The following is a 26,849-nucleotide window of genomic DNA, read 5'->3' as shown; positions in this document are numbered from 1 at the left end:
CGTCAGTCCTGCCTGCTGGGAGATTCTGAAGTACTGAAAGGTGAAACAGCAAAGAACCACAAAATAATAATAATAATAAAGCCTCCCAGCTGCGACTTCACTACCTGAGCTCGGTACATCTAAAGACCGAACAGAAACCAGCAGGGGGGTTTGGCAAACCCGCGCTTGCCTGATAAAAAGCCTGAAAGGTTCAGCACATTAACCCACATGCTGACATGAATCTGTGAGAAGGACGGAGGGCCAGTCAGTAGCTGAAGCTTTACTTTACTGATCATGGTGATTGAATGGGATCACAGATGCATATGTGTGTGTTTATAGGCCTGTAGAGGAGCTCCCATCACGGCCACAACACAGACGGAGAGATGCTCAGAAACACAGCGAGGCTGCTGAGGAAACGCAACGTCAAACTGACACACACCTGCTGCAGACTCAGGAGACTGAAATCAGCAACGGTGCCACGTCGATCACAATCATTATTTTAAAAAACCTGAAAAGCTCCAACTTTTTGTGGTGATTTGTTTTGTTATGTTTGCAAAATTAATACTGACGAAACTAAGAATGTCAGGACAGTCAAAGTGGAGCAGGATGAAATAAAAGTGGAATTGATGTGTTTTGGGGAAACCGAAGAGACAATGACATTGACACAATTTGCAACAGAACCAGAGGTGATATCACAGCTCTCATTATGAGCTTAGAAAGTGAATACGCTCTCCTTTCACTGAAACTCATTCGGCAGAAAGTCGGAGACTTAAAAAGAGAAAGAGCCCTTCACCTCTGATGCTCTCTGACGAAAGTACATGGAAAAAAAAAAGTCAGAATGAAAACAAAATCTCTTTCATCTCTGTGGGCAACCCAAATCCTCAGTGCCGGCGCCGCTGCTGCTGCTGCCAAATTTCAAATTAAAAAGGTGGGGCGTCGGGATGCTTAAGCGCCACAGTAATGTGTTGAGAGCAGACAGATGCTCGCTCATGCCTGGGCTTTTGTTCCAGAGCATTTTTGCCTTTTGGACGGATCAAACTAATGAAAAACAGCATTAAACACACACGCCCAAACATCAGCCGAAACAATAACTAATGGGGGATCATTTGACTTGTGTGTGGTAACAAGAAATGAGCAGATAGGCACCTTTTTACCCCAAAGTTACTGATTTTATTTCTTCAGAAAGAGACCGGAATACAGTCTGAACTCTGTGAGTTGTGATCAAGCTTAGAACAAATTTATTCACTCTATTACTGGTGAAAACACATTATTAATAATACAAAAAATATCAAATATCTAGTTCACCGTCGGTGAAGAAAATCATCCTAAATTCACCATATGGGTCAGCATGATGCTGTGGGGATGCTCTTCTTCAGAAAGCTAAAGAAAAACAACTCAAACCTGGAGACTCAGGCAGAGGTTATCCTTTAATTAGAAAGGAAACATGTAGTGGAAGACACAGTGGAGTGATTTAAATCAACGTATAATAATGCGTTGTGATGGTCCAGTCAAAGTCCGAATCTAAATCCAAATGAGAGTCCACGGCTAAACCTGAAGACTAACGCTCACCAACGCTTTCCGTCCAATCAGACTGAGCTTGAGTGAAGAAGGCTGGGCAAAGATATGCTACGCTGGTGTTGAAAACAATTGCAAGCCACACTTTTCAGATTTTTATATGTAGGAAAATGTAGGAAACCAAAAAGTTATGTTTGTGATACGTTGTATTGGTCTGACATTTAAAACAACACATCATAGTTGTTTGTGAGGAAGAAATGTTCACATTCATATCAACAACCTGCTGGTGAGATTATTCCAGCAAACAGATCCTGGTAAATTAAAGTTGACTTTGTGTCGGCAGAAAGACCAGGAAGTCACAACTTTAACGTAGCAAAGTAAGACATGTTCCGGTGCAGCCTTCATTTCCTGAGCTTCAAGAAAGAGTTTCAGAGTACTCAGAAAAAAACAAAACAAACAGCCAGAAACTTTAGATAACACAACATATGCAGGGATGAGAACAGAAACAGAAATACTTCACTACTACACAATTCAGATTTTTAGTTGGACTTTTACCATGTAAACATTGAGTCAGAAACAATGTTTTCTTTTTTTTTCTTTGGTGGCACAATAAGCCATAAACTAAAGCGCACATTTTATGGTTTTGTTTTGTCTTTATTTTACACCTCGGTTCATAGCGTCGTGTCATGCTGTCGTGGGTTCTTTTTTAGAAGCGGTCCTTAAAGTTTACAGCACACGAATCTCATGCAGGTGAGCCGAGACAACGTTAAGGACAGCAGGAAGGAACTTATTCAGGTTTCTTGTGTTAAGAAGCCCTAATGAGCCTCACAGTGGTATTTTCTGAGTACAAAGAACTCATGTTTATCGCTACATCTCAGACTCTAGAGGCTACTTTGGAAACTAAAAGTCCCCTTCAGCTTAATGGGATAATAAAACCATAATGGACCTTAGAAACCACACCAGGAATGAAGTCATGTTGGTGCTGCAGCCTCAGAGAGCAGATCACAGAGTCGGCGCATTAAGGAGGCACAAACAGCTGTGATTAAACCAAGTGATGATGATGATGATGATGATCCTCTGCTTTGACACAGCCTCATTTGGTCTCGTGGTTGCCTGCATACTTTGGCTTCCAGCGGGCAAAATACCCCCAGGACTCCTAAAATACACAGCAGGCTGATCCAGTCAGCGAGAAGCGACGAGGCAGGTCTGCAAGCCCCAACAAGCTGGTCAGCAGCGCAGGACTCAGATAGCAGCCAGGCTGGGTGTAATGGTAGCAACTTCTTGTTTTGCAAAGAAAACAAATCCTTATTCTTTAATTGTGTAGTTTGATTAAAACAAAACAAAAAAAAAGACATTTGTTAAATTTAACAACACAGCTGGGTTATCTTTGAGAAGTTTTTTTTTTTTTTTTTTTTCCTGCAGCCAACTTTCTTTATTTAGCCGTACCTGAATCCGCAGAGCACTTCTAAAGGAGTATCGGAGTTAATTTAGAAGTCAAGGCTGATCAGGCCAACGGGGTCACTGAGGTTGAGGAATGCTGAGGCTCAAAACGTCGAGACTGACACCCAGTGGCCACATTTAGTTACTGCATCAAGAGATCCAGGATCAAAGAGAAAAGTACAAATTAGAAATCCATCGCCAGAATTGAGATATTTTTCAAATATCTCAATTCTGATAATATGCAAATTAACTGCCCACAGGTTGATGCATTTCCAGCATTTATCTTTAGGTGAGTATAGTTCATAGCTAATAAAAAAAAGCTGTAGTTTATTTTGCAAGAAAAGAGAACATAAATGTTCTGCTGTGGTCAAGTCAGTGTGTTTACAGTTATGGGGAAGATTTCTGACTTCATTGTTGTCCACCAGAAAGTCACACCTTGCTTAAGAAAACAACAAAAGAACCTGGACCTACACATTGTGCTTTGCAATGGAAAGTTGGATGGAAGGAAAAAGTCTGCACAAGCAAGAAGTTTCTTGAGCCTGGACTGGTTTGTTGTCAGAAAGAGGGGCGGGGAAGAATAAAGTCCAAGTTGCTTAAGGTCCAGTGTGAGGTTCCTGTGGTGATTTGCTGAGAGTACAAAGCGACCTACATAACTAGTTCCTCAATCATTTATTAAGAGGATGGAGGCGCATGTGCTGCGTCCAGATGGGTTCTTAATGTATAGGGATGTTTTTTATGCATTTATTACTATTGTGATGGTTTGGAGGAGTGCAATGTGTCTGTGCAGTATACTTGTCCCATGCGAGGGAAATGTCTCCGAGGGGAGACGAACAGAGACCGGGTTCGTCGTCGGTCCGCCGAGCCTAATCAAAGTCGGTGCCTACGAGGGAATTTTGGATCACTTCATGCGTCAAGCTCAGAACTGAACAACTGAATTAAATTAACTTTTTGCTGATGTTTTGACTGACCTGCATATTGAAACGAATCATCAAACGAAAGAAGGGATTCGTCACAGATGTGTGTGGACGCAGCAAATCTTTACTAACAAAAAAACTTACTTCATCAACAGCTGCAGCATCAAAAGTCATCACTGAACCAGACTCAAACCGAAAACACGAGCGACGCTCTGGACTGACGACGGAGGTAAATCAATTCAGCAAAAAGAATAGAGGATATTTTGACATCTTTAACAATTAGTGTCTTTTATAAATGGATCGTCCAGTCAGTTATCAGATCTGAGTCCAACACTTGTGTGACTGGAAGCCGACGTCCTTTAAAGAAGCTTTTAGTTCATTCCATTATTACGTCTGATTAGCTCGTCATCCACCAGTTATTAAGAGCTTAGAAGGCAGTAAACACTAAACAGAGCTGAAATATCTATAAATAAGAACCTCTTGAACTAAATGAGGCAACATTTGAGTCCAACAGCTTCAACTGAGTCGATCCGGCTCAGCTGAGAGCAGACGGCTGCTCCTCCACCTTCAAGCGCTCGGAAATGTCTGTCTGTCTGTCGAACCGGCTTGGTTCATTCCTCTGCATCACAGACACAGGAAGCCCACGGAGGAGTACAGGGCTGGGCCCGGCCCGTCATCATCTGAGCCTGGGAAAGATCCTGATGAAGAGGATCATGCTGATGAAGGTGAAGGAGACCAGGATGAGCATCAGCCACAGCAGCCAGTTGACGGACTTCTTGGTGTGCTGCTCCAAGCGCTCCGACTCCGTCTTCAGCTTCTCAAAGTTCAGGTCGGCTTGACGCATGGACTGACTCAGAGTCTGGAGAGCAGAGAAGAGTCAGACGTCAACATCCAGATAAACGCAGCGACATGGATAACCGCTGGCGCACGCCGTGTTTTATACAAATGTAAATGTTCTGCCTACTTGTGACCAAAATTAGCTAAAAAAAATCTGGCCAAATCAGTTAATCAAAGAACACAATATTTGGAGTCAAGCCAAGCTTTTCTCGGAAAGTTTTAATAAAAATAAAACGGATAGAAACGTAAGCTTGAACTCTTATTATAGTGAAGCTTCTAACTGCTTCTGGGTGGTTCCAGGTGGATTGGTGACCTCTCTCTTCAGTCCTCCTCCCTGAAGAGAGGAGGCAAATATTTATGAAACCATGAACTTTATACAACAAATCAACTGACTGGTTTGTAAAAATGTATTTTCACTTTGTTAGTAAACTGAATTTTTTTTTGGAAGATTTGTCAAAAACAAGGCGTGGATCCATTTTAGAGGCATTGTAGATAAATTTGTCATTCTTTGCAAAAATGGTTAGACGCTGATTAATTCTGATACGTTTCAGGAAAGCAGCGCTCTTTGTGCCTGTGTAGATACCTGATTATCCTGCTTGATGATGTTTTGAGCAGCCAGAGTGTTGTTTTTAAGATTTCTGGCCAAGTTGAGCATGTCCTCCGCCAGCTTCTCCTGCAGGTTGTGGTGGTGCTGCAGGACCGCGTCCAGCTCGGCTGCAGACTGCCGCTCATCCAGAGGAAGAACTCTGAAAGATTTTTTTAAAGCGTTGAGTCGAGTCAGTGGGGGAAGAAAAAAAACAAACTGTAGGGGCTTTTGTTTGGTGAAGCAGTGGCGTTTGAGTTCACCTTCTATTTCGCAAGTCTCCGTCTGCTGTGGGTGAAAACATTAGATTGTTAGAAAGTGCTTAAAGTAAAGATGCTGAAAACTAAACGTCTTCAGACTTAAAAGGTTTCTTACCTTTGCCAGACGTCCGCTGCAGAGTAACAACATAAAAAACATGAGTTAAACGTGTCGCAGGATTTTTAAGTTCACTTTTCCATTAAAGTAAAATCAGGAGGTACACGCTTTTAAAGAAGAAGAATCACTTCAAAGAAAAAAATATATTATGAAACATATTATTATAGCATTAAAACGCTTATTATCTAGTCTAATTTGCCTGATAGTTGAATAACACGCATCTCATCTCACCGTGCCCAGCAGTTCGTCTCTCATCTCCCCTGTACATCGCGCCTTGGACTGAATGTGAACGGTTTTAGTGGCCGGCATCCTCTCATTGGCTATTGTCGGCGTACGACCTGGAGCGAGGAACTGATTGGCTAAGGCCTTCTCTGTTGGAGATGTCTGTGGAGGATTACGAGTTGAATTATTGTTTACTGTCGTTTATATGAATAAGCTGAATGATCTCAAATCTTACCAGTTTCTCTGCCTCTAAAAGTCCTTTTAGAAAATCGACTTTTCTTGTGTATTCAGTCAGGATCTCTTGTGTCGGTTTGCTGCGAAACGACACAAACACAGAAGCATCAGAACGTTTTTAGAACATCAGCTGTGAGCGCAGTGACTTCTGTACAAATGTTCAAGTTGCAACAAAGAAAACATTCTCAGTATTTTTGTCATTTAGCAGAACGTGTGTTTATTAAATGTCCACAATTTAATAAACAGTAGGGGGAAAAAATCGAGGTAAAAAGTTAAAATCAAGGGGGGTGTAACCTTGGGCTTTTCCTGAGAGCCACCAACATGTCCACCAGGGCTGCAACATACTACAGAAAAACAAACAAACAAACAAACAAAAAAAGAATAAACATGTTTGCAGAAACCGATAGTGTATGGTTAAGAATCTTGTCGGACTTATTACTTTTATTTTCTGCTGTTTCCATGGGAACATAATGGAATGCTAAACTTATAGACCAAAATACGATAAACAGGGTTCAATAGGCAGAACATAAAAACTAGATTAAAAACATAAAAATGAGATGGAAAGCGTATACCACAGTTCCTGCTTTCTGACGACGTGGCTAACAAAGCAGCTAGCAGCTGTTGCGCTAACAACAACAACAGTAAATCTGTAGCTCAGATTAAACTTTTTGAGCTCAGCTCTGGTTTACCTTCTCCAGTCTCCATTCAGCCTCTCCTCGTTTTTCCGACGCCATAGTTTCACAGCGAGACAATAATCTAATAAAATTGATCTCTAGTCTAGAAGCCATGTTGGAATCGCAGTGTCGCAGCTGTATGACGTAACCAGCCGCAGCCGCTACAAAACACGTCTCCATGTACGGCAGGACGTTTTATCATAAAATCGACCTCACCACACTTCATTTCCCGATTTGTGACACAACTATATGATAATCAGACATAATAATTTAAGAAATCTCTTAATATATTTTGACTATAAAAATACCTATATAAGATATCGCTAATTACCTTCTAACTAGTATAAATTATGTCATACAACCATCAAGTTTTATGGAAGCTTTAATTCAAGATATCTACAAATTACTATCTGAAACATATAAATTTCAGGTAACACATAAATAATGACTAATCAAAAAGTAAAATATCTCACTTTTTGTTCTGAAAAGTCATAATTCTAATTATGAATTATGACTTGAATGACGCCATAATTCAAGATATTTTAAATGTACTTTTGGATTGGAAAATTTATAGATTTGAGTAGAGCTAATTAAATTGCAGATGCCTTGAAAGCAAATAATGACTAGGCAAAACAAACAAAGAGATATCCAGAACTGTAATTTTGACAAGTCAGAATTCATTTAAGATATCTCCAAATTAAATCTAGGTTTTTCTATTTCAGATGTCTTGAATTAACTGATTACTGATATCTTAAAAGAAATATTCTGTCTAGATAAAACATTCCAGATTTTATGTAACAATTTGAAAATTCTAATAAAAAAAAACCAATTTTAAAAACCTTTTTGAAAATGCTCAATTTTCAGCTTTAGAATAGGTTGACAGCTGTTTTCAACTGCAATGTGAGTACTGGAAGTTTCATTGATATAATGTGAACATCCCACATTATATCTATGAAAATGAACATTTTCTACATTATGGCATTTTGTGACAATTTTGTGCAGGAAATCCTAAATTCTCCAGGCTGTTTTTTTTTAACAGTTCAGTACAGCACAAGGAAGCCTTTATGCAACATTTCAATTGTCTATGTTGTTTATTGCCAACTTGGTGGCATCATCTATTTTTCAGCCACAAGGTGCCATTAAGTAACATGTATAAAACACGAGTTAAAAGCAATTTGACGCCTTGAAATTGGCCTCTGTCTCTTTAAGAAGCTCCTACCCCGCCTTCATCATGTCGCCACAATGCTTCTCACTATGCGTTTACAACGTCGGACTTTGAAGTAGAGAAAAGTTAGTGAGAGCAAGCGTTTAGGCACCCCCTAGTGGCTGACACGGGAGATTCAAGGATTTCTGGGAAATGCATGAAAATCAAAAAAAGACTGCCGATATGGTTTTGAGGGAACAACATTATAACATAATGTAAAGGTCAAACCTTCATTCAAGTCATAAAAATATTGATAATCCTGACTAAGCTATAACTGGAAAGGTTTAGTCTGATTTAATGAGAGTCTTTTATATACAGCCTATGTACGCATCTGGTTTTAGGTGTGTATCAGTTTACCAAGTGCAATAATGTGAGTCAAGCACACAGAAGTATGATGTCCTGTATCTTTATGTTAACACTAATAACCAGTACAGTTCTTGACATTCAGTCCCAAACACACCCTCAGGTACACATCAGAACAATCTTCCTCATAAACCAGACAGACTAACAAACATCATTCAGCAGTCAATAGAAACATTAGTATTTAATTCAATCTGCGCTCGTCGTCGCGACTGTCCACATCCGAGTGAAGGGTGTGACTCTTCGGGGAAGTCGTGACACGGCGTCGTGGTCGGGCTTGTGTTCTCCTCTTTCTTTCTTTTCCATTGGAGAAAGTGGCTTGTGCTGCTCCCATTTCCCTTTGCAAACTGAAAGCAGTGATTTCCTCTCTGGTGTTATTTTGTGAGATGGGTGAAAGCGTGATTAGGTCCTTTTTCTGAACTCGTTTTGTTCCACTTCAAGACGTCACACACAAAATATTGCGGCAAAAATCCCCTCGTCGTTCTGGACATCCCCACCCCTCTCCTGTTAGCACTGTTCAGGAATTATGGTGTGAGAAATGGGTTAACATCATCAAGGCACTAGCTAGCAATTCTCAGCATTAGGAAAGAATGGAAAAGCTTGACTAGAACCTGCAATATTTTCTTTTACAAGCCAAAAAAAACAAAACAAAAAACAACAACAACATGAGGCTACAGAAGATGCAGCCTGTAGTCAAACTGTCCTCTCCACCAGTAACCACAGCATATTAAAAATGATAGAAAAGGTGCTTGGCAACAATTTGTCCAGTTATTTCTACTGATGAACAGCACAACACAAGACTTTTGACACGTTTTTAGCGCCATACTGAGTTTCTGCTGTTCAGTCTACAGCAAATTCACACTCTGTTACATTCTTCTCCTCCGTAGGTCAGACTTCGTCGTCCATGTAGGGTATGTCTGGGTCAGAAAAGCGTCTGTGACTCTTGGGGGCTCTAGTATCCTTTTGCTGGAGCGTAGCCGTGGCGATAGAGGAGGAAGAGGAGGAAGCAGAGGGAGGGCAGGAGGAGAAATGCAGGAGCATGCCACTCTCTGGGTTGTCGAGGTACAACGACTGGGTGCTGTCTTTGCGACGGCCGGGATACTCCCGTATCCTGACGGGGTACAAAATCTCTCGATTTCCAGGAGGAGGGAACGTCTGAGAAGAACCGGTGGCCATCTGCTGGGTGAGGACGCCCGGGGGCAGCTTGACGGTGTCTGGGATGACGGGGTTGCGGCGCTGCGGGGGCCGCCTGGTGGAGGCGGTGGAGGTTTCGGACGCCGTGGAGGCGCAGCTGGACAGAGAGGAGGTGGAGCTGGCGGGGGTCAGGTTTCCCATAAACGATCGTCCAACAGAGGGTTTAGTTCGCTGGACGATCTCTGGAGGCTTAACAGGTTTAACTGGCCTGTGTCTTCTCAGCTGGACGCCACTGTGTCCTGGAAGAGAAGGAAAGACGAGAAAATGACGCAAGAGCAAGGAGGAAAAATTGTGATTTTTTTTTTTTTAGATTTCCCACAACAGTCAGGAAGATGAAGAAAATTGGAAGATCATGCAACCATGTTATTTAAAATGAAATACAGTCATGTGAAAAATATGGAGACAGCCTGAAGAGTTTTACCATATTTGGACATGAGTACATTTAATATATTAATTACAATGACAATAATATGCAATAAACCTTGAAGATATTTTAATTTTTTTGTAAAAATTAGCATATTTTTGTTGAGAAATACAACAAATTAGTTAGTCAGATACAACAAATTAGTTAGACAGATGTTAGTCCTCTTTCTGCAGAAAGAGGACTAACATCTGTTGAGTTAAATGAAGTTACAGGTAAAAATCAGCTTTTCTGCTGTTCAGGAAACAGCCTCCATGTGGGGAACGTTCAAAACAACAGCAAACAAATTCAAGGCTGGCTGGCCGTCCAAGCCGGTTCAGCCTGAGAGCAGAGATGCTAAAAAAAATAAAAAAAACACTCCAGAGAAATAAAATGTCATCACAGGACCTACAGCAGACTATCGCTACTAACATTTACCTAAAAGAACAAAGAAAAACACCAGATCTGCTGGGATAATATTCTCTGGACAGGTGAATCAAAGTCAATAGATTAAAACACGATTAAAACATGCATCTTTTTTTTGTTTTTTTTCCCTTGAATTAAATCACTTCCTTTTCCAGAGATGACAACCAAAGAGATTAGACGTCAACATGGGAGCCCTTCTTAACAACCATCAGAATAACTAACAGGTGTTCTCATTTTTTACACGACTGTATGTTCAGGGAGTTACATTTCCATGCATTTTAGTGGATTTGGTGCCAAAGGTGTCCATGAAGTTTGAGCATGGATCTGTGCCACACGTGAATTTACATGCACACAAACACACAAACACGGTTGCTGTTCCTCCGACCTGCTTTGTTTACAGAGCAGACATCAGCGCCCCATCACCATCACTGGTCCAGACCTGCACCACAAAAGACAGGAAGGGCCCAACCCAGCGGCCCCGGGGTCCGGTCAGAAACCCACAGGTGTGAGAGAGGAACAGGCAGAAGGAGGGAAACACCGGACTGTACCTTACTTACTGACCTTCTGGCTCGGAGCCGTGCGCGGACGAGCGCTGCTGCTGCTCGTCCAGAAGACTCTCGGAGCTCAGAGACGCTTCAGAGTCCAGGTTCTCCTGGTCTGAACCGGGCTGCTCCATCTCTGGCAGCCGGAAAGCCAGTTCCTCTCTTGAGAGTAAACAAAGAAGAAGTTAAACAAAAAAACAGACAGCAAATCAACGTGAAGAAAAGAGGCAAGGGAGCGTTCCGTACTTCTCTTGTTTGATGGACTTGATGCGTTCCACCAGGTTGTTCTCCGTCTCGATGTCGGAGTCCAGAGGCTCGTTCTCGGGGACCACGGTGAGATCAGAGCTGACCTTCTCGCGGATCTGCACAACACACAGCACCAAACACTGATGATGACCCACCAACTCCATCCGTATGTTAAACCGCAGTGACTACAGAGAGATGTTAAAGTACAAGTTAAAACCAAAACCCCCCACAGTAGATTCAAACCTTAAGGGGAAACCGAGCCAAAATGGTTAGTCAGGTCAGGAGAAGAGCAGAGTGGACGTCGCCTGCGACCTTCATGCATTTACATTTATTAATACTTACGGCATGTTTGTGAGCAATCGTGGAAAAAAATAATATCCAGTGCCAAAAGTGCTGATATCCCTTGAAGTTGTTCCCATTATGCCAGGTTACAACCACAAACTCTAACCATCTTTATTGGGAGTTTGTGTAATAAACAAACGCAAGGTGGCATGTGAGTTTTTTTTTTTAATGGAGGAGAAATGTTTTAATTCCCAAATCCGTAAAGATATAAACCTAAAAAAGCACACCAGCACTATATAAGGCGACCTCTTACTGCGGTAGGAACATACTTGCGCCATAAGCTCTTTTAGACTGCAGGTTCTTTGTCAAATTTCAGTTTAGACTTTGACTGGGCCATTTTAACACAAAAATACTCATTATCGTTCGGCTGGAAGGCAATACTCCATCCGAATATCAAATCTTCTGCAGTCGGTTGCACTTGATTTCATTTAGTCGTATCAGGACATAAAATCAACGTGAAGTTTGTTGCTAGAATAGAACAACTAGGGAAAAAAATGTTCAAGGAACATCAACACGAGGCAGCAGGTTCCCTCCTCCGGAAAACATCAAAGTCCAAATAAGGTTTAGTTCCAGTTAAATAATACGACTTTCAGAGCTCTGTGGTATATATTAAATGCTGAATTAATACCATAAAGCCCTGAAGGTCACAATAGTGTTAGATCACTTTCTGATAAAAGACCGATCACAACCCAGAATCCCTTCACATCCTTGGATCAACAAACGCTTCACATCACAAGCAGAATAAATACTGAACCAACAGCGACATGCAAACGATTCCCAGTTAGTACAAACAAACTGCATTAATACAAGATAACAAGAGAAACCAGCAAAAAAAAAAAGAAAAAAAAGAAAAATGACTCAGCACCCTGATCTAACATGCCATGCACAGGCGCTCGGACATGGCAAACTACTGCACACTACATCTACAGGATCTACTACACCTGAGGTCTGGATGATACATACCACCCCTCCTTTGTAATGAGCTGTCAATCTGAGAGATAAAGGGCAGCTGGTCTAAAGAGAGACAAGGAACATTAACCGTGTTACCAATGTGAACCCAAGAGGCCATGCAATGGGACAAAGTAATGGATGTTGATGGTGTATACTGCGTGAGGGAAATTATGAATAAGGTTAATGATCAGTAAGTACATTAAAAATAAATACATAATCTCCAACATGGGTGAAACTTTGTACATGCTTCTTGGATTTTTGTTAAAGGTTTGACAAAATGTTACGCAGAGTTAAAAAAAAACAAAAAAACAAAAAAGAAAACATGGCAATTTGCTGCAGATATTTTCATGTCGATGAAGAGCAGCAACTCCAAACGTCAAACCACAGAGGATGATGTGAAATCAGACCTGAGCACCTGACAGAGCTTCACTTCCTAAGATGACAGGCAATGACTGGCACTGCCTTTATTGTATTGTGCTTGCATGTACTGCTTCATGAATGTATGCTTTTATAATAAACTCCCCATAATGTGGTTTATTTTCTTACAAAATTAAAAGCTCATCTAGGGACAAGCATTGCATATAAACTTTGACCAAATGTTGCAGAGTTTGGTGCTTGTTGGACTCTGCCTACGCTACGTAAGCTAATAAATGTCGTGACACGATGCTGGATTCACGCGACAGAAGATGTGGGACTGACGCCTGTCACGGTCCATTTGAGCTGATCTAAAACATCAGACCAACAGTAAACGGCTCGGACGTATTTGATCCCACTCACTGTGTTCTTCCTCTTGAGATTCAGCTGCTTGACGGCCAGAGCCTCGGCGTACTCCAGCTGCTCGATCTCCTCCATCTTCTCATTGTAGCGTCTGATTTGCTCGATGATCAGCATCTCCACGCACCTGCAGGCGAGCGAGCGACACCGGGTGAGTTCGGATCAAATGTCAACAGCAGCAAGTAGGTTTCGAAGGTTTCTGTTTTGCGGGCCGGACTCACGTCGTCGTCTTTGCAACGTCCTTCATGCTGAGCAGAGGGTCGGCCGTGTTGGGGCAACGCAGGATACACGGCGCAAACACTATAGCCAGCGAGTTGGGGGACATGCGGTTGTGCTCCTCCTCCTTTGAGACCCTGCAGGAACACAATCAGAGAAATGTACCTCATTATCTGCCAGTTCAGCTTCTTTTAGTGCAGTTTTTAGATGTGTGGAAGTACAGCAGGTGGAGAATGTTTACTTGACAAGGTGGAAGATGAGCCGCTCTAATGTGTTGAAGTTTGCGGTGGGAAGTTCCTCCAGGACCTTGTAAATGGCTTGAAGCTGCTCCTGCTTCTCTGGCAGCTCTAACAGAGAAACAAAACAGATAGGAGTTTAGCTCAAAAGAACAGTTTATGAAGATTTTCTAGTACTTTGTGTGACAGAGGCACATATTTGTGTAGTAGGAAGAAAATTAAAAATCTTCAGTCAAAAATTCTGAAATGTGTGACATACGGCTCTGGAAAAAAACTGCCAAAGAGCCCACTGCACTAAACCTCACTGGAAACCTCCTGGTGATTCCACCAAATGTTGATTTCTGAACTCTTCCTGAGTTTAAAAAAAAACATTAGTATCGCTGTTTCTAAAAGAATATGAACTTCTGAAAGCACTGCATCTTTTTTTTGTTGTTGATATTTTGACCATTTCTCCTTTTCTGCAATTAAATAGGAAATTTCTGCTTGGAATTTCGGAGTCAGCAAACGGTGGATGACGGAGATGTACAGAAGCAGAGTCAACAGGAAGACGGACGGAGCTAAATGTGAGGCAGTGATGGAAGAAAAACTGTTTTATGCTGCAAAACACTTGAGAATGGTCAGGGGTCACCCTCCAGCGGGGCAGTGACCTCTAACACAGAGCTAGGGATTTAATGGAGTAATGCACAAGGCAACCAGTTGCACTGGATTTTATTTAGGGGTTGAATAAAAATACCCATTTATTATATATTTTTTTACTTTGAAGACTCTGAGAATTTTTCTCCCGCCTCAGAACCATGCTGTAATTTCGAGTTAGTCTGTAGCATCAAATTCAAATGAAACATGTCGAGGTTTCTGACTGTAATGTGCAAAAAACGTGAAAAGATTAACTTTTTCCAAAACTCCGCCATTTCCTGTAGTGGGAGAAGTCCCGTCGGGTCTCCACTCACCCACAGCATGCAGGAAGTCGTTGTAATGGGCGAAGGTCATGAGTGGGTCTGGCAGCTCCCTTAACCACTGCTTCACCAGGCCTGTCACCGTGTGGATGGGATAGTCCTCAAGAATGTCCACGTAAGCATCTAAACACACGAGAACCGGAACAGCAAAACAAAAGTCAAGACTTTTTTGTCTCTGCTGCACATCCTGTAAGTGAAAAGGGGACTAACCCATCTCTAGCCGCTGGTGCAGCTCCCTCATGCGGTTGGCAGCGCCTGATTTGCGGTAGATGCCCTCGGTGTAGAGGCCGTGCATCTCCACGTGCTCCAGCATCATCTCCAGCACCGTTGGCACCGGGTTCTTGTCGCTCACCAGGTGACAAACTCGCACCCCGAAGTTACATCCCGACACCTCTTCATCATTCTGAGGAGCCGCAGCAGCAGCAGCAGTCAGTAACACAACGGCACGAATTTATTGCTAAACTAGCCCTCGTAGTCATTGTAATATGCAAAAAAACAAAACCAAAAAAAACCCCACAACATATAACTTTCTTATGGAAATCACTAAGCAGAAACATAAAAAGAAGAAAAAGGAGTAATAATTGAGTGTTTTTGAAGGCCCATTACACATTTTTAACTCCATGCTTGAATCATTCCATAACTTAATTCAGACAACAGAAATAAAAGCCTCTGCTTTTCTCTCTTCGGCTCGTTTTTTAATCTGTTGCAAATCATATTTGGGTTCATTTAATACGAAGAATCTTTGCACCCCAGTAAACCTAATTTTGCGCTAAAAATTCACGATGAAACGAATCAAGGCATACCTTTTTGGCACAGAAGCTGGAGCAGTTGATGGCTATCTTATTAAGGCACTTCTTGTGGCACACCATTTTACAATCTGTCAGAAAAGTCAAAACAACATCCTCAGATACGGATCAAAGAGGAAACATGGCCGTCTTTATTGGGGCTCGTACTCACTGCTGCACATGTAGGCTTTCTCCATCCCCCAGATGTAGGAGCTGCACTGGTCACACGACTGAACGATGCTGACCTGATAGTTGATGAAACCGTGGTCCAGCAGGGACTCCATCTAATTAAAAAAAAAAAAAAAAGAATTTACAATGAACTAGAACAGACTTGGTGGGAAAAGAAGGAGAATGCAAACTGCAGGCTTACAATTTTATCTTTTTTCCTCCTTTTCTTTCTGGCTTTGGTCGGCTGGAAGACAGAAGGCTGTGAGAACATCGTTTTGTTTTCATATTCGGACCACTCTATCGTCCTGAATCCGAGTTTCACCTTGACGGGCTCGGCTTCCTCCTTCTTCACCTCTCCTCTGATGAAACCGTCCAGGACCGACTGGAACAAGTTGACCACCAGCTGAACATCTTCCTGCTGCTTGTCTGTGGCCAGGGTGATCACTTTGTTCTTGAAGCCCGTCATCAGCGCTTTGTAGCCGATGGTAGGATTCTGTAAAGGTCCAGAGGAAGTTTAGGCAGGCGTTTTAACACGAATTAGCGCGCTTCATGAAGCGTGTTTCAAGTCTACTCACTGAGAGAGAATACATAGATTTGATATGCTCTCTAAACTGCATGGTGGCAGTGACAAAGATGGACTCTATGGGCGACAGCGACTTGCCTCTGGAGCGGAAATCATTCACCTAACGCAGCAGCAAAATCAAGTTACGTCTTGCTTTATAAACCCGATTCAACAGATCGAACAAAGAGTCGACGCTTCGCTGCTTTTCGCTCACCTGGTTACCCAGAAACTCGTCGAGGTTCCGCAGCTCGTTGCCGTTGGCAATGACTCGGTCCAGTGAGGCGTCCCAATGCACTGAAACTCGGGTGGCGCGGCTGATCTTGATCGTAGGGTTTCGGCCTATACTTTTACCCGTCCGGTCACTGAACGGCTGAGCAACGGGACGCACCACGGGGCCAGGGGGGGGCGCTGTTTCAAACCAAAGATGAGCACGTTAATGCATATTTTCCAAGCATCCAAATGGATTAAAATATAAAAGTTGATCCTATTCGTGCAGTGAGGGAAGGTGTGGTCTGAGAATATCAACACACTATATACAAGCTGTGTAATTACAAATCAGTTAATTCCTCCGGCAAAATGGGCCAAAAGAGGCCGAACGGATATTAAAAAGTAAAAAAAATTTTAATTGTAAAAGATCAGAAAGAAAACCCAAAGATCTGAATGATTCTACCTTCCCCGAGCATCGACTTGTCGTTGAGACTCTGAGCAAACGTCAGCTCTCCGTTGTCTGGAGTATGAGCCTCTTTGGCTCTCTTCTTCAAAATCTTGCTGAAGAAGCCGCCAGACCTGCCGGGCGGGGGAAAAAAAAAAAATCAAAAGAAACCATCACCTCAGAAATAAGAAAAAAAAAAATTTCACAATCAAGATTTTCGGGATAGAAACAGTGGGGATGATCAGAGTGAATTCAGAACCGTACAACTCAAAAACGACAAGATAAACGTATGTTTATTTTGTTCTTATGTCACAGTGAAACTCAGAAACGTTTCCACCTACTTGTCCGGTGTGGTCGCGTTAGATGGAAGTGAGTCTGGTTGTCCAGAACCATCCTGGTGTCTCTTTCTAAATGAGCTGGACCTGGAGCTGTCCCCTTGACCGTCTTGATTTCCCTGCAGAGTCACAAACCCAGTGAAGAATTTAAAAATAAATCATATAAGGAAACACCAACTGAGTTCATCATTCTTCCAAATTCTAGTTGTTGCATTTTCCATCAGTTCTGGACATTTCAGTAAAAAAAACAACAAAAAAAAAAAACATGAGGTTGGTTTTACAGTATTCAACAAAACAGAGATTAAAGCTAGCTTCTGTTCTGATCTTGTGGCGTGACATAAAGCTCAAGATATAAAAATATAACACTCCAAAAAAAACATCTGTTATGATTTATCCTGCGTTTCTCTACCTCTCTGGCGGCCACGCTCCAGGGGTCTCTGACGGAAACCGCCAAGGCTCCATCAGAGCTTGGAGACAAGCTGTCGATGGACGAGTGGGACACGTCCCTCCTGCAGGCAGGTGATAAAGACAAAGCGGCTCAGGTTTATCAGTTTAAGACAGAAATGTCAAACTCATTTTCATTTCGGGTCACATCATGAATCATGAATGTCCTCAAAGGGCTGCATGTGGCAGAAATTATTAAGATATTGTAGCTTTCTCTGCACTCGATGAGCATCTTATATTTGGCATTCAAGAAGTTTACACAAACAAATACAAATTTAATTTTACTAATAAAATAATATTTAATGGGGCAGTATTATGTGTTTTAGGCACACTATCATTTTATATCACTATCTCTATAAAAATCCTGTTTGTATCAAAAACTAGTTAAAAGAAATTTGACTTTGTAATTTAATGCCTTGAAATTGGGCCTCTGTCTCTTTAAGAAACTACTCTTTCCAACACTCTACATGCAGGGAGTCATCACATTAACTTTTTAACGTTTTTACCAGCTTTGCGCTGAGACGTAGCTCGTATAAAGAGCTCAGCAGACGAGCAGTTCCACCAGGTGTTTGCTAATTGCTGCTGCTGGGTCTGTCAGCTGAATGGTTGCCATGGAGAGTAAAGGATTTCTCAAACATGCGTGACGGTGTCAAAGCAACACTCTAGGCATGTTTTGAATGAGGGAATAAACTTATAACATGATGTAAAGCTCAAAAATATATATTTCAGATAATACTGCCCGTTTTAAAAAAACTATTATCTTGAAGCTCCATTTTTGTGGCCCTTTGATGACTAGAGGGCCACAGAAGTAATTATGGCGGGCCGAATTTGGCCTTAAGTTTGACACATACGGTTTAAAACAGTAAGAGAGGAGTGATCAGTGTAGTGTCAGACGTACAGCGATGGTTTCTTTGTAGCCTCCTCTTTGCTGTGAGGCGGAGGCGGCCCGGTGCCCTCATAGCTCTCCCCGTTGCTCCTCCTTCCTTTCCATTTCTCCGGTTTCTCCTTTATGGCTCCAGAGCGCCGCTGCAGGTTCACCGCCCCGACGCCTTCCCCCAAACCGTTTTTGTCCTGTGTGAAGTCGGGGGCATGCAGCGGTAACGTGGATGGACGGACGGGGCCGGCGGAGGGGGCAGAAGTTTTCCCCTCCTTCTTCCCTCCTTTCTCCTCCTTCACCTTCCAGGCCACGAAGGTGTACTGGTCCAGCTCCTTGCTGTCCGAACGCTCCTTCAGCTTGGACGTCTCCTGGTTCCGGCTCTTCGTCGGGGACGTCTGGTCTCGGCTGGTGGCTGAAGATGAGGATGAGGAGGAGGCGGCCCGTTCGGACTCTCTCTGGCTGTGCTCCAGGCCTCTTCGTCTCCTCTGCTCCCGCTTCTCCAGGCTCCTGGATGAAGGGACCTTGTTGCTGAGGCCAGGCTGCGGCCGCTTCAGTTCAGCATGCGGAGATGTTGTGGCGGCAGCACTGGACTTTTTGTCCTCCTGCTGGGAGGAAATGCCTGTAGGTGCGTTTGGAGCCAGACCAGGTTCTTGCTCTCCATCTAGCTGGGGTCCAGCCTCAGCTTCCGTACCACAAGGCTCCAAGTCCTCCTCCTCTTCCTCCATCTCTTCATCCTTCCCCTGCTCCTCCTCGAGGACGTTTTCATCCAGCGTCTCCTCCGTAACCAGCTCAATGTCTGGATCCTCCCTCGTCTGAGGCTCTCTCACCTCCTTTTCCTCCAGTTTTTTCTGGGCTTCCTGGGCTTTTCTTGCCGCTTCCTCCTCTGCTCGTCTCTTCACTTCTTCTTCTATTCTCAGTCTCTCTTCCTCTTTTCTCCTGGCCTCTTCCTCCTCTTCTCTCCTCCTCCTCTCCTCCTCTTCTCTTTTCCTGGCCTCCTCCTCTTCTTCTTTCTTTCTTTTCTCTTCACGAATAGACTGACACCTGAAATGAACAGAAATATTTGGTCAGCTGTTAAAAGCAGAATCACCACACATTTATTCACGTAAAAATTTGATATTTCCAGAAGAAGCATTCCAGAGTTATTTGTTCTTTTCACACATTTAAAAATATAAAAGCTAATAATAAATAAATTTAAAAAAATCCACCGTTGTTAATATTTATAGAATTCCTGTTGTTATGTTGGGACTTGCTGAGTTTTTACCTCCTGCGCGCCGAGTGTCCTCTGACCAGAGCTTGTATTTTTGTTGCTCCGTGTTTCTGTCGGTGGTACTCGGATCTCTGTCTGTGTCCTCGCCACACGGCTTGGATCACAGTAGCTGCCTGTCGCCGTTGCTCCTTTCTGCAGTACCTGCGCCACGAAGCCTAGCAGACAGAACCCTCAGGTTGGTTATTCAACGAGAATGGTGAGCTAACTATAAAGCGAGAGCGGAAAAACCTGGACAGAGCATCCGGTTTACCTGGATCAAGATGGCTGCTCTTTTCATGTCTAGGAACTCGTTCCTCTGCAGGTGAGCTCTGAACCAGCGCTGGAGGAAGATGATCTTCCGCATCACTTCTCTGTGCCGCATGTCCTGCAGCTGCTGTCGCTCCAGCTCCTTCAAGAAGACCTGCAGCAAGAACACACGAAAGTTAGAGGGAGGAGTTTAATAAGAACAGCACCTTCAAGACAAAATTTTGGGAACAAGAAATAAAATGGACATGTTATTGTTTCTTAAGTCTTAATGAGATGCTTTCATCAAAAACATAACAGATTTCATTGCAGAAGTGCTCTTATATCACCTGCCTTCCTTAAAGATGAAATTAATTTGCACAAAAACAGACGGTGTTTGGATGCAATATAATTTGGAGGAACGTAACCAGACATGTCCTCATTTCCAACAACACTTTGTGGAAATGAGGAGGTTGGTGAATTTTAAAGTTATTATTTCTGAAAAGTCTAACCCTGAGCTAATTTGAGGACTTTGAGGGAATCTTCTGGGTGTGATACAGTGTAAGAACACTGCATAATATGAAATCATTAATACTGTATATGTTTAAAAGTGTTCAACTTGGCAGGGGTGATTCAATGTTTGTTTCTCATGTTCCCTAAAGGTGAGCCGTTCCGTCTAGCAGCAGGAGAACAAAGTGCTTATTGTGATGTGAGGTCATAAACGGCTCCTATATGCTTTCATGAAAGACGCCATTTCAACCAATCAAACACGTTTTTCTTAAGATATGCCCTGTAGATGAGCATGCTGGTACCTTGGTCTTGCCGATCTGGTATGTTGTTGGCTTGAAGCCCATTTTCTTCTCCAGCAGCTCTGCAATGTCTTCTTTGGAGGCGGAGGAGTTCTTCAGCAGCAGAACTCTGAACTGCTCTGAAAACTCCTAAATAAACCAAAGGACAAACACGGGAATGAGATCAATTATGTAGCTGAAGATTACATCATAATACTCAATATTCCAGTACATATTGTTTTATCGTGCAGAATTAGGTGCCCTGAACATTTCTACAAGCATTATAAATTATAATCTTTATGTTTTCCTTTACTCCTGGCTTTAAACTGAACTGCATCCCTGACGACGAGGAGCCGATCTGCATTACCTGGAAGGTGTACTTGGCCGGATATCCGGACCTCCTGATGCGGACGGTTTCTAGCATCCCTGTGTAATGCAGCTGCTGCAGCACCAACGCCTCGTCCAGATGCATCTCCTTCTGCTCACGCGAACAAATGGTTAAATCATAAGTGTGGTTGGCGAAAGATCCACGGTTCGGGAACGACTCGTCACCTGTTTGAGAGACTCACCTTCTCTGCGTTGGAGCGGATGCAGCGAATGAAGAAAGGCTCGGCTTTGTTCAGAGTTTCTAAGAGTTTTGTCAGAGAGTTCTGAAGAAAACAACAACAAAAAACAAGAGGTTTGATGCAGTTTCAGGAAAACACGGATGTGTATAGCTAACGCTTTGATTACCTGGAACTGAGCGCTGATGCTGGGCGGCTTCTTCTTCTTGTGCAGGTGGAGCAGAGACTTTGTGGTACGATCGTGTAGCGTCAGACTCACAATGAACTTCAGAGACTGCGAATCCAGCAAACTCTGCACAGTGACAAACCGGACTGATTGGCGTCCCGATTGTAGACGTATTGGAGCAAACAGCTTACAAGTGAGAAGTATTTACCTTTGGGATGGCCTGCTTCTGCCTGACACTCTTGTTTTTCCTACGAACAGAGAAAAAGACGCAGAGTGAGTTCAGAGATGAACCACGAAGGTTTGAAGATGGAACGCTCAGGCGGAAGGTTAGTACGGCCGGGCGACTTCTTCATGCAGTCAGTGAGTGATGGAATCAAGGCTCGCACCTAGATGGGATGAATGACGAAGACGCCTGACACTGATAGAGAACAAATGTTGAAGAGGAAGACGAAGCTTGCTGCAAAAGATGGAATGTGATTCTAATCAGCCCACACAATGTCGGACATGCTCCCCTGGTTGCAGCATGATAGAAATTTGCAGTGTTTTTCACACCCTGAGAAGTTAAGGCTGTGCATCCGTGGCAGGACAACAACCCTAATGATACATCCAGAGCTACAAACAGATGACTTCCGTCGAGTTTTGGCACGTCACATTTGTGACCCACAATTGTCAGAGTTTTTTTTTTTATTTTTTTTAATCAAAATCATAAATCATGTTTTCTTCTCTTTCCACTTTATTATGAACTACTATGTGTTGTGAATCGGGGCATAAATATGTGCCAGGCACCACGCCGTTATGTTCCTCCCTGTGGGGATGCATCACACTGCAGCGATTTCTACCATGCTGAAAAGCTTTTGTGGAGCTTCATGCTGCAGAGAAAGTATTCCCTGCATCTTCAGGCCTCAACAAAAGCAGCTCCTCAGACTCTCAGACTCAAACAGAGCTAATCACAAGATGCACGATGAAGAAGCAGCGGTGCGTTTCATGAAACCTCAACGTTCTGCTGCAAATGAATGTTAAGAGCAATGTTCAGTCTGAGCGGATCAGGACCGGGGCGATCTGGAGCAGAGCCGATGATGACGGCTCTGTCTGCAGACTCACTGGAGGACGTGGCGCGGGAAGCGGAGGCGACCCCAGGATTGCAACAGCTTGCGAGGGTCCTCCCCATCCAGCTGCAAGTTCTTTATGGAGCTGATGATCTCTGAATGCATTTCTCTGAGATCCGCACCACACACACACACACACACACACACGCACAAGAAAAAAGGCAGAGACGGAGGAGAAGGGAGAGCGGGAATAGTACGAAAAGACAGGAAGAGACAAAATAAAAGGAAAGGACAGTTGGAAAAAAAACACCACTGTTAGGTCACCTCCAAAAGAAACATACCGAAAACGGTTACCCAAGACAAAAAAACAAAAAACAAACACACGGTGCAGAACGGCTGGGGGTCGGACGGCATGAGAAACACACAGGTTTCACACGCTGCTCATCTGTGAAGCAAAATAAGTTCTCCTGTCGATCATGAAACCACAAGGCACACGAGACCACCCAACCATGCTGTCACATCCTCTATGAGAACAGAGAAAGACCCGCACACAAGCAGAAACAGAAACAGATGTATTTAGAGGATTTTTCACAAAGACACACACACACACACACACACATGTACACAGTCATTTTTTTTCGCACCCTTGCTAAAGATGTGTGAAAAATCTTAAAATTAGGTGATCTGGTCACAGATGCATTATCTCAAGGTGAAATAAGTAAAAATCCAACTTCTAATTTGAGCACATTTATTTAATAAACACAAATTAAATCCGGTATCCAAATAGAAATTGTGTTCAAATAAAACTGTCACTGTTGATGCCACTAACAGTTCTTTTAAAAATAAATATAACTGAGGCGTTGTTTATACTTTATACTTCAAGACTGTAGCAGGGCTGACACAAGTAATCGGATTAATTGCGGTGAATCAATTGATTAAATAATTATCAGCTAATTTAGTAATCAAAGAATTGGTAAGTGGAGAACACAAACTGACAGAAAAGGGCCATTTTCTGAACGAAGAACATAGTCAGATAAGTAATTAAGACAAAAATAAATAAAAAAAAATCTATACATTTAGCACTGAAGATGAAAAAAAAAAAAAACCTTTTGAATGTAAATATTTTCTACCCAAACCTCCTCAAATGGCAGTTATAGCTTCACCTGGTTCAGATTTTGTAAACAAAAAAATTTAGAAAACATCTTTTGCCATCGAATTATTTGGATTAATTGGTTAATCACAAAAAAACCAAAAGATCAGCCCTGCACCGTGTTAAGCTGAGAGGTCTGATCTATTCCCATGTTTCTAATATTGTGTAAAAAACGGCACAAAGGAAAAATCCACAGATGTGTCAAATTTTTTTATCCGATTAATCGTCAGAATAATCGATAGATTAATTGATAGCAAAAATAATGGTTAATAGCATTCCTAATTTGTAGTAACTTCCATGTTTTTTTTGTTTGTTTTCCCTGCAGAATAAATACAATATGATGCAAAGGCTAATTTCTTTGAGAGAGAGGGAAATATTAGAGAAGACTTGGTCCTATTTGTTAAAAGACGGTTGAACAAAGTCAATAAAATCACTGATAGGGATTTTATTAAAGCAATTTTCATAATGTGGCATTTCCCCCTCTAGTGGATAAACGTACTAAAATTAAATGTTGGATTATACTAGTGCAGTAGAATATAAATTTATTTTAAGGCTTGTCACACATCTGCGTATCCCTGCCACTGCGGTGGTTAACATGCAGAGCTGAGCTGAGGATCGGCGTTGCTTGCCGGCTGGCTGTTTCCATGCTGTGGCTGTTACTGGCTTGTTACTGGTAAAGTAGTGGTTGTGTGTGTGGTCCCTTAACTGCGGCTGGTGGAGTTAATGTGGAGACTTTTCCTGTGTCCCAAAGAGAGTCCATGCAGTGCTTTCCTTATTCTGGCCATGAACACAGAGGTCAGGCAGGGAAGGAAACAGTCCTTCATGTTTAATTCTCCCATAATGAAATAAATCTGCAGCACATGAGCCCAACAATACAAAAACTAGTGTTCGTGGTTTGATTAGCTTCTGAGAAAGCTCTCATGGTTGTGTTTGCATATTTGGAAGCGGCCTCTCTGTGCGTATTTGAAGAACTGTGAGCTTTTAAGGCATCGCAGCTAATCCGAGTGGCTACTCAACGGAAGCCTGCACAAACATTGTTCTGTGCTCTGCAGCTACAGTAATAAACGTCCAAATGATAGATTTGAGGAGGGGCTCTGCAAAGTACATAAAAAGGAAGAGGATTACGCTGAGGGAAGACTTGAAATGTAAGTGAAAGGGGAACTTTTTTTATTCTGCTTAAAGTGCTACACAGCTGAACTGAACTTCCTTATACTGCCGAGTCTGGCATGTCAAAAATGCAGATGCTGAAATACAAGAAAAAACCCTGCTATTTCTCTAAAAGCAACATTACATCAAATTAGACCTGACGTGATTTAATGAGAGCAAACTCAGAAAGCAGAACAAACCGAAAAAGCAACAACTAATTCCTTCGTCCTGCTTGGCCTCTTGTCCTCATTCTTCTCTGCTTTCCACCAAATTCACTTACTTCTTATTCTCATAGCTAGCAAAGATGTCTTCAAAGGCCTCTAGAGGGCGCTCCTCTGAGTGATCAAAGTAGAAATCGAGCATAGAAGCTCGTCTGTGGAGGGAAGAGGAAGAGGAGAGAACCGCACACATTGGGGTCACCAAGAGGTGGGGAGAATAAGGGTGACTGAGATGAGGGGGAAGGAAGATTTAAAGACGTTTTCCAAATATCCGACCTCATCTCACTCAGCACAACAGGATTAAAGTGGAGGCCCATAAAACAACAGGTGTAACATTTCCAAATGGCACGAGAAGAGAATATTTTGCTGATTTTACGTGAAACAAAAAGGTATCAACCTCAAAGGGTGCAACACCAGTTCTCGCAGCAGACAGATCCACTCCAGAAAGAAAAGCTTTTCAACACTGGATGCAAATGACTTACTTGTACATTCGTTCTATCGGGGTGTTGGAGCGCTGCAGCTCTCCTAAAGGAGTTCTGGACGCTGGACGGATAACACCTAAAAAAAAAAAAAAAAAAAAAGAAGCTTGTAAATAATCAAAACGTGCGTCACGATTTTCCGCTTTTCACTTTGACCAGTCTATGAAGTCTGTTGCGCTCCTTTTAAATACGTCAGCGGACGACTTATAAAAGATTGAAAATAAGCAGAGGGATTCAGAATTGCAGAGAAAATCTCAGAAGTTTGTGACCATCTTTATTTTTCATGCCGACCTTAAGGCTAATTACAGAGTAGGACATCTGCTGTGTGCCGACGCTGCGGTTCAAACGCATCTGCATGACGTTACCGTTCCATCAATCCGCATCAGGAAAAAGCTGACGTTTTTAAAGGGAAAGTTTTAAAATGAGATTCTGTGAAGTTATTATGCACCGCATGCAATATAAAGATGCCACATTGCAGTGAATTTGTAGAGCTCAGGCGAATGTTTTAGCTTATTTTAACAGGTTCAAAATGTTCCTAATCTCATGTTTTAATCTCTGGAGAACAGAAATATTGGACTGCACTTCACAAAAATGTTCCTTGTTTTACTCATTACACTACGATTTAGACCAAAACGTTGCTTTATGCATGAGGTAAAAGTTCAGAGAGACGCTTCTTTTAGCGGACTTTCAGTCTTTGTTTTCTTAACTGGACTTTGGTGAATCTCTGGCACATTTTGTGTTATAGTCAGTAAATAGGGTACGATTCCTTTCCGATTCTGTTCCAGTTAAAACATTTTTTCAAATTCTTCTGATGATTTGTCAGTGGTGAGCTAACTAGGTCCTGCTGCAGCACAGCAGCATTCCCAAACCATGACACTTCCCCCTCCATGCTTCTCAGCTCGAACGAGGTCCGTTTTCTGGAATGCTGCATTCGCTTTAAGTCAAACTTGTCCTCTGTTCTGTTGTCCAAATAATTATATATTAGACTAATCTGTCCACATTAGTCCTGGTCTTTGTTTGTGCTCCCTTAGGAAAACTTCAGTAAGGCTTTGACATTTTTTTGGAACGAAAAAGTTTCCTTTTTGCCCTCTTACTGCAAAAAGTTAAACTTGTTCCATTTCTGATTGTACAGACATGGACTTTCAGACACCCTGCTGTATGTCCTGTGGAGCCATTTTAGGATTTTTTCTTTTCAAAGGTTTTTTTTTTTTGCTCTAGTGGCCTGTATTTGACAGTGATCTGACAGGAAAGCAGGCTGTGAGAGCGGGGAAGTCAACAGACCGGGTCTCGAACCCGTTCGATTGGGTTCTGCCCCTTTGCGAGCTCCGCTAAGCATTTTGCGTTCTGCTTCCAGGGAGAGCGTG

General features: G+C 42.5%; 2 protein-coding genes across 8 annotated transcripts in view; both read right to left on the bottom strand.

Annotated features, from left to right (window-relative positions):
* Positions 1–3,244: 3,244 nt before the first annotated feature.
* On the bottom strand, positions 3,245–6,968 carry use1 (unconventional SNARE in the ER 1 homolog (S. cerevisiae)). Of its 2 annotated transcripts, none has more exons than XM_007552725.2 (8): positions 6,789–6,968; positions 6,394–6,443; positions 6,101–6,179; positions 5,875–6,027; positions 5,644–5,659; positions 5,532–5,556; positions 5,269–5,431; positions 3,245–4,707 (listed from the first exon to the last, which is right to left on the bottom strand). In XM_007552725.2, the coding sequence occupies exons 1-8, from the start codon at positions 6,951–6,953 to the stop codon at positions 4,525–4,527; spliced, it is 834 nt and encodes a 277-aa protein (XP_007552787.2). In that variant the 5' UTR covers positions 6,954–6,968; the 3' UTR covers positions 3,245–4,524. The 2 variants fall into 2 exon arrangements, with proteins under 2 accessions (XP_007552787.2, XP_007552788.2); XM_007552726.2 differs by having other exon boundaries at positions 5,532–5,553.
* A 1,399-nt stretch (positions 6,969–8,367) lies between these two features.
* Positions 8,368–26,849, bottom strand: part of myo9b (myosin IXB) — a 66,236-nt gene continuing 47,754 nt past the window's right edge. For 2 of the 6 annotated variants that reach the window (XM_007552722.2, XM_007552721.2), the window contains exons 16-44: positions 25,489–25,564; positions 25,069–25,161; positions 22,548–22,661; positions 21,655–21,694; positions 21,450–21,572; positions 21,287–21,367; positions 21,085–21,195; positions 20,742–20,867; positions 19,958–20,107; positions 19,702–19,862; positions 18,462–19,481; positions 17,529–17,628; positions 17,126–17,238; positions 16,803–16,918; positions 16,347–16,540; positions 16,146–16,253; positions 15,893–16,063; positions 15,773–15,814; positions 15,575–15,686; positions 15,421–15,494; positions 14,828–15,020; positions 14,612–14,740; positions 13,670–13,775; positions 13,434–13,565; positions 13,216–13,339; positions 12,451–12,501; positions 11,146–11,261; positions 10,919–11,061; positions 8,368–9,770 (exon numbers count right to left, since the gene is read on the bottom strand). In XM_007552722.2, coding sequence (XP_007552784.1) covers positions 9,226–9,770; positions 10,919–11,061; positions 11,146–11,261; positions 12,451–12,501; positions 13,216–13,339; positions 13,434–13,565; positions 13,670–13,775; positions 14,612–14,740; positions 14,828–15,020; positions 15,421–15,494; positions 15,575–15,686; positions 15,773–15,814; positions 15,893–16,063; positions 16,146–16,253; positions 16,347–16,540; positions 16,803–16,918; positions 17,126–17,238; positions 17,529–17,628; positions 18,462–19,481; positions 19,702–19,862; positions 19,958–20,107; positions 20,742–20,867; positions 21,085–21,195; positions 21,287–21,367; positions 21,450–21,572; positions 21,655–21,694; positions 22,548–22,661; positions 25,069–25,161; positions 25,489–25,564 — 4,664 coding nt within the window. In that variant the 3' untranslated portion in view covers positions 8,368–9,225. Of the gene's footprint in view, positions 9,771–10,742; positions 10,797–10,905; positions 11,062–11,145; positions 11,262–12,450; positions 12,502–13,215; positions 13,340–13,433; positions 13,566–13,669; positions 13,776–14,611; positions 14,741–14,827; positions 15,021–15,420; positions 15,495–15,574; positions 15,687–15,772; positions 15,815–15,892; positions 16,064–16,145; positions 16,254–16,346; positions 16,541–16,802; positions 16,919–17,125; positions 17,239–17,528; positions 17,629–18,461; positions 19,482–19,701; positions 19,863–19,957; positions 20,108–20,741; positions 20,868–21,084; positions 21,196–21,286; positions 21,368–21,449; positions 21,573–21,654; positions 21,695–22,547; positions 22,662–25,068; positions 25,162–25,488; positions 25,565–26,849 lie in introns of all 6 variants that reach the window. The other 4 variants (XM_016671824.1, XR_001662216.1, XM_016671825.1 and 1 more) reach the window with 4 other exon arrangements.

The sequence above is a fragment of the Poecilia formosa genome, unplaced genomic scaffold (assembly GCF_000485575.1).
Source record: "Poecilia formosa unplaced genomic scaffold, Poecilia_formosa-5.1.2 Scaffold52, whole genome shotgun sequence".
Lineage (NCBI taxonomy): Eukaryota > Metazoa > Chordata > Actinopteri > Cyprinodontiformes > Poeciliidae > Poecilia > Poecilia formosa.
Note: the sequence above shows the minus strand (reverse complement) of the source record. Positions and strands in the feature narration are given on the sequence as shown.

What these genes read in the sequence shown, in the direction of transcription:
- use1 (XM_007552725.2), bottom strand. Translation starts at nt 6,953, where the DNA reads ATGGAGACGTGTTTTGTAGCGGCTGCGGCTGGTTACGTCATACAGCTG. An exon ending in GCTCTCAGGAAAAGCCCAAG is followed by an intron (nt 6,180 to 6,393) that starts GTTACACCCCCC and finishes GTCGTTTCGCAG; the next exon opens with CAAACCGACACAAGAGATCC. An exon ending in TCATCAAGCAGGATAATCAG is followed by an intron (nt 4,708 to 5,268) that starts GTATCTACACAG and finishes TCTGCTCTCCAG; the next exon opens with ACTCTGAGTCAGTCCATGCG.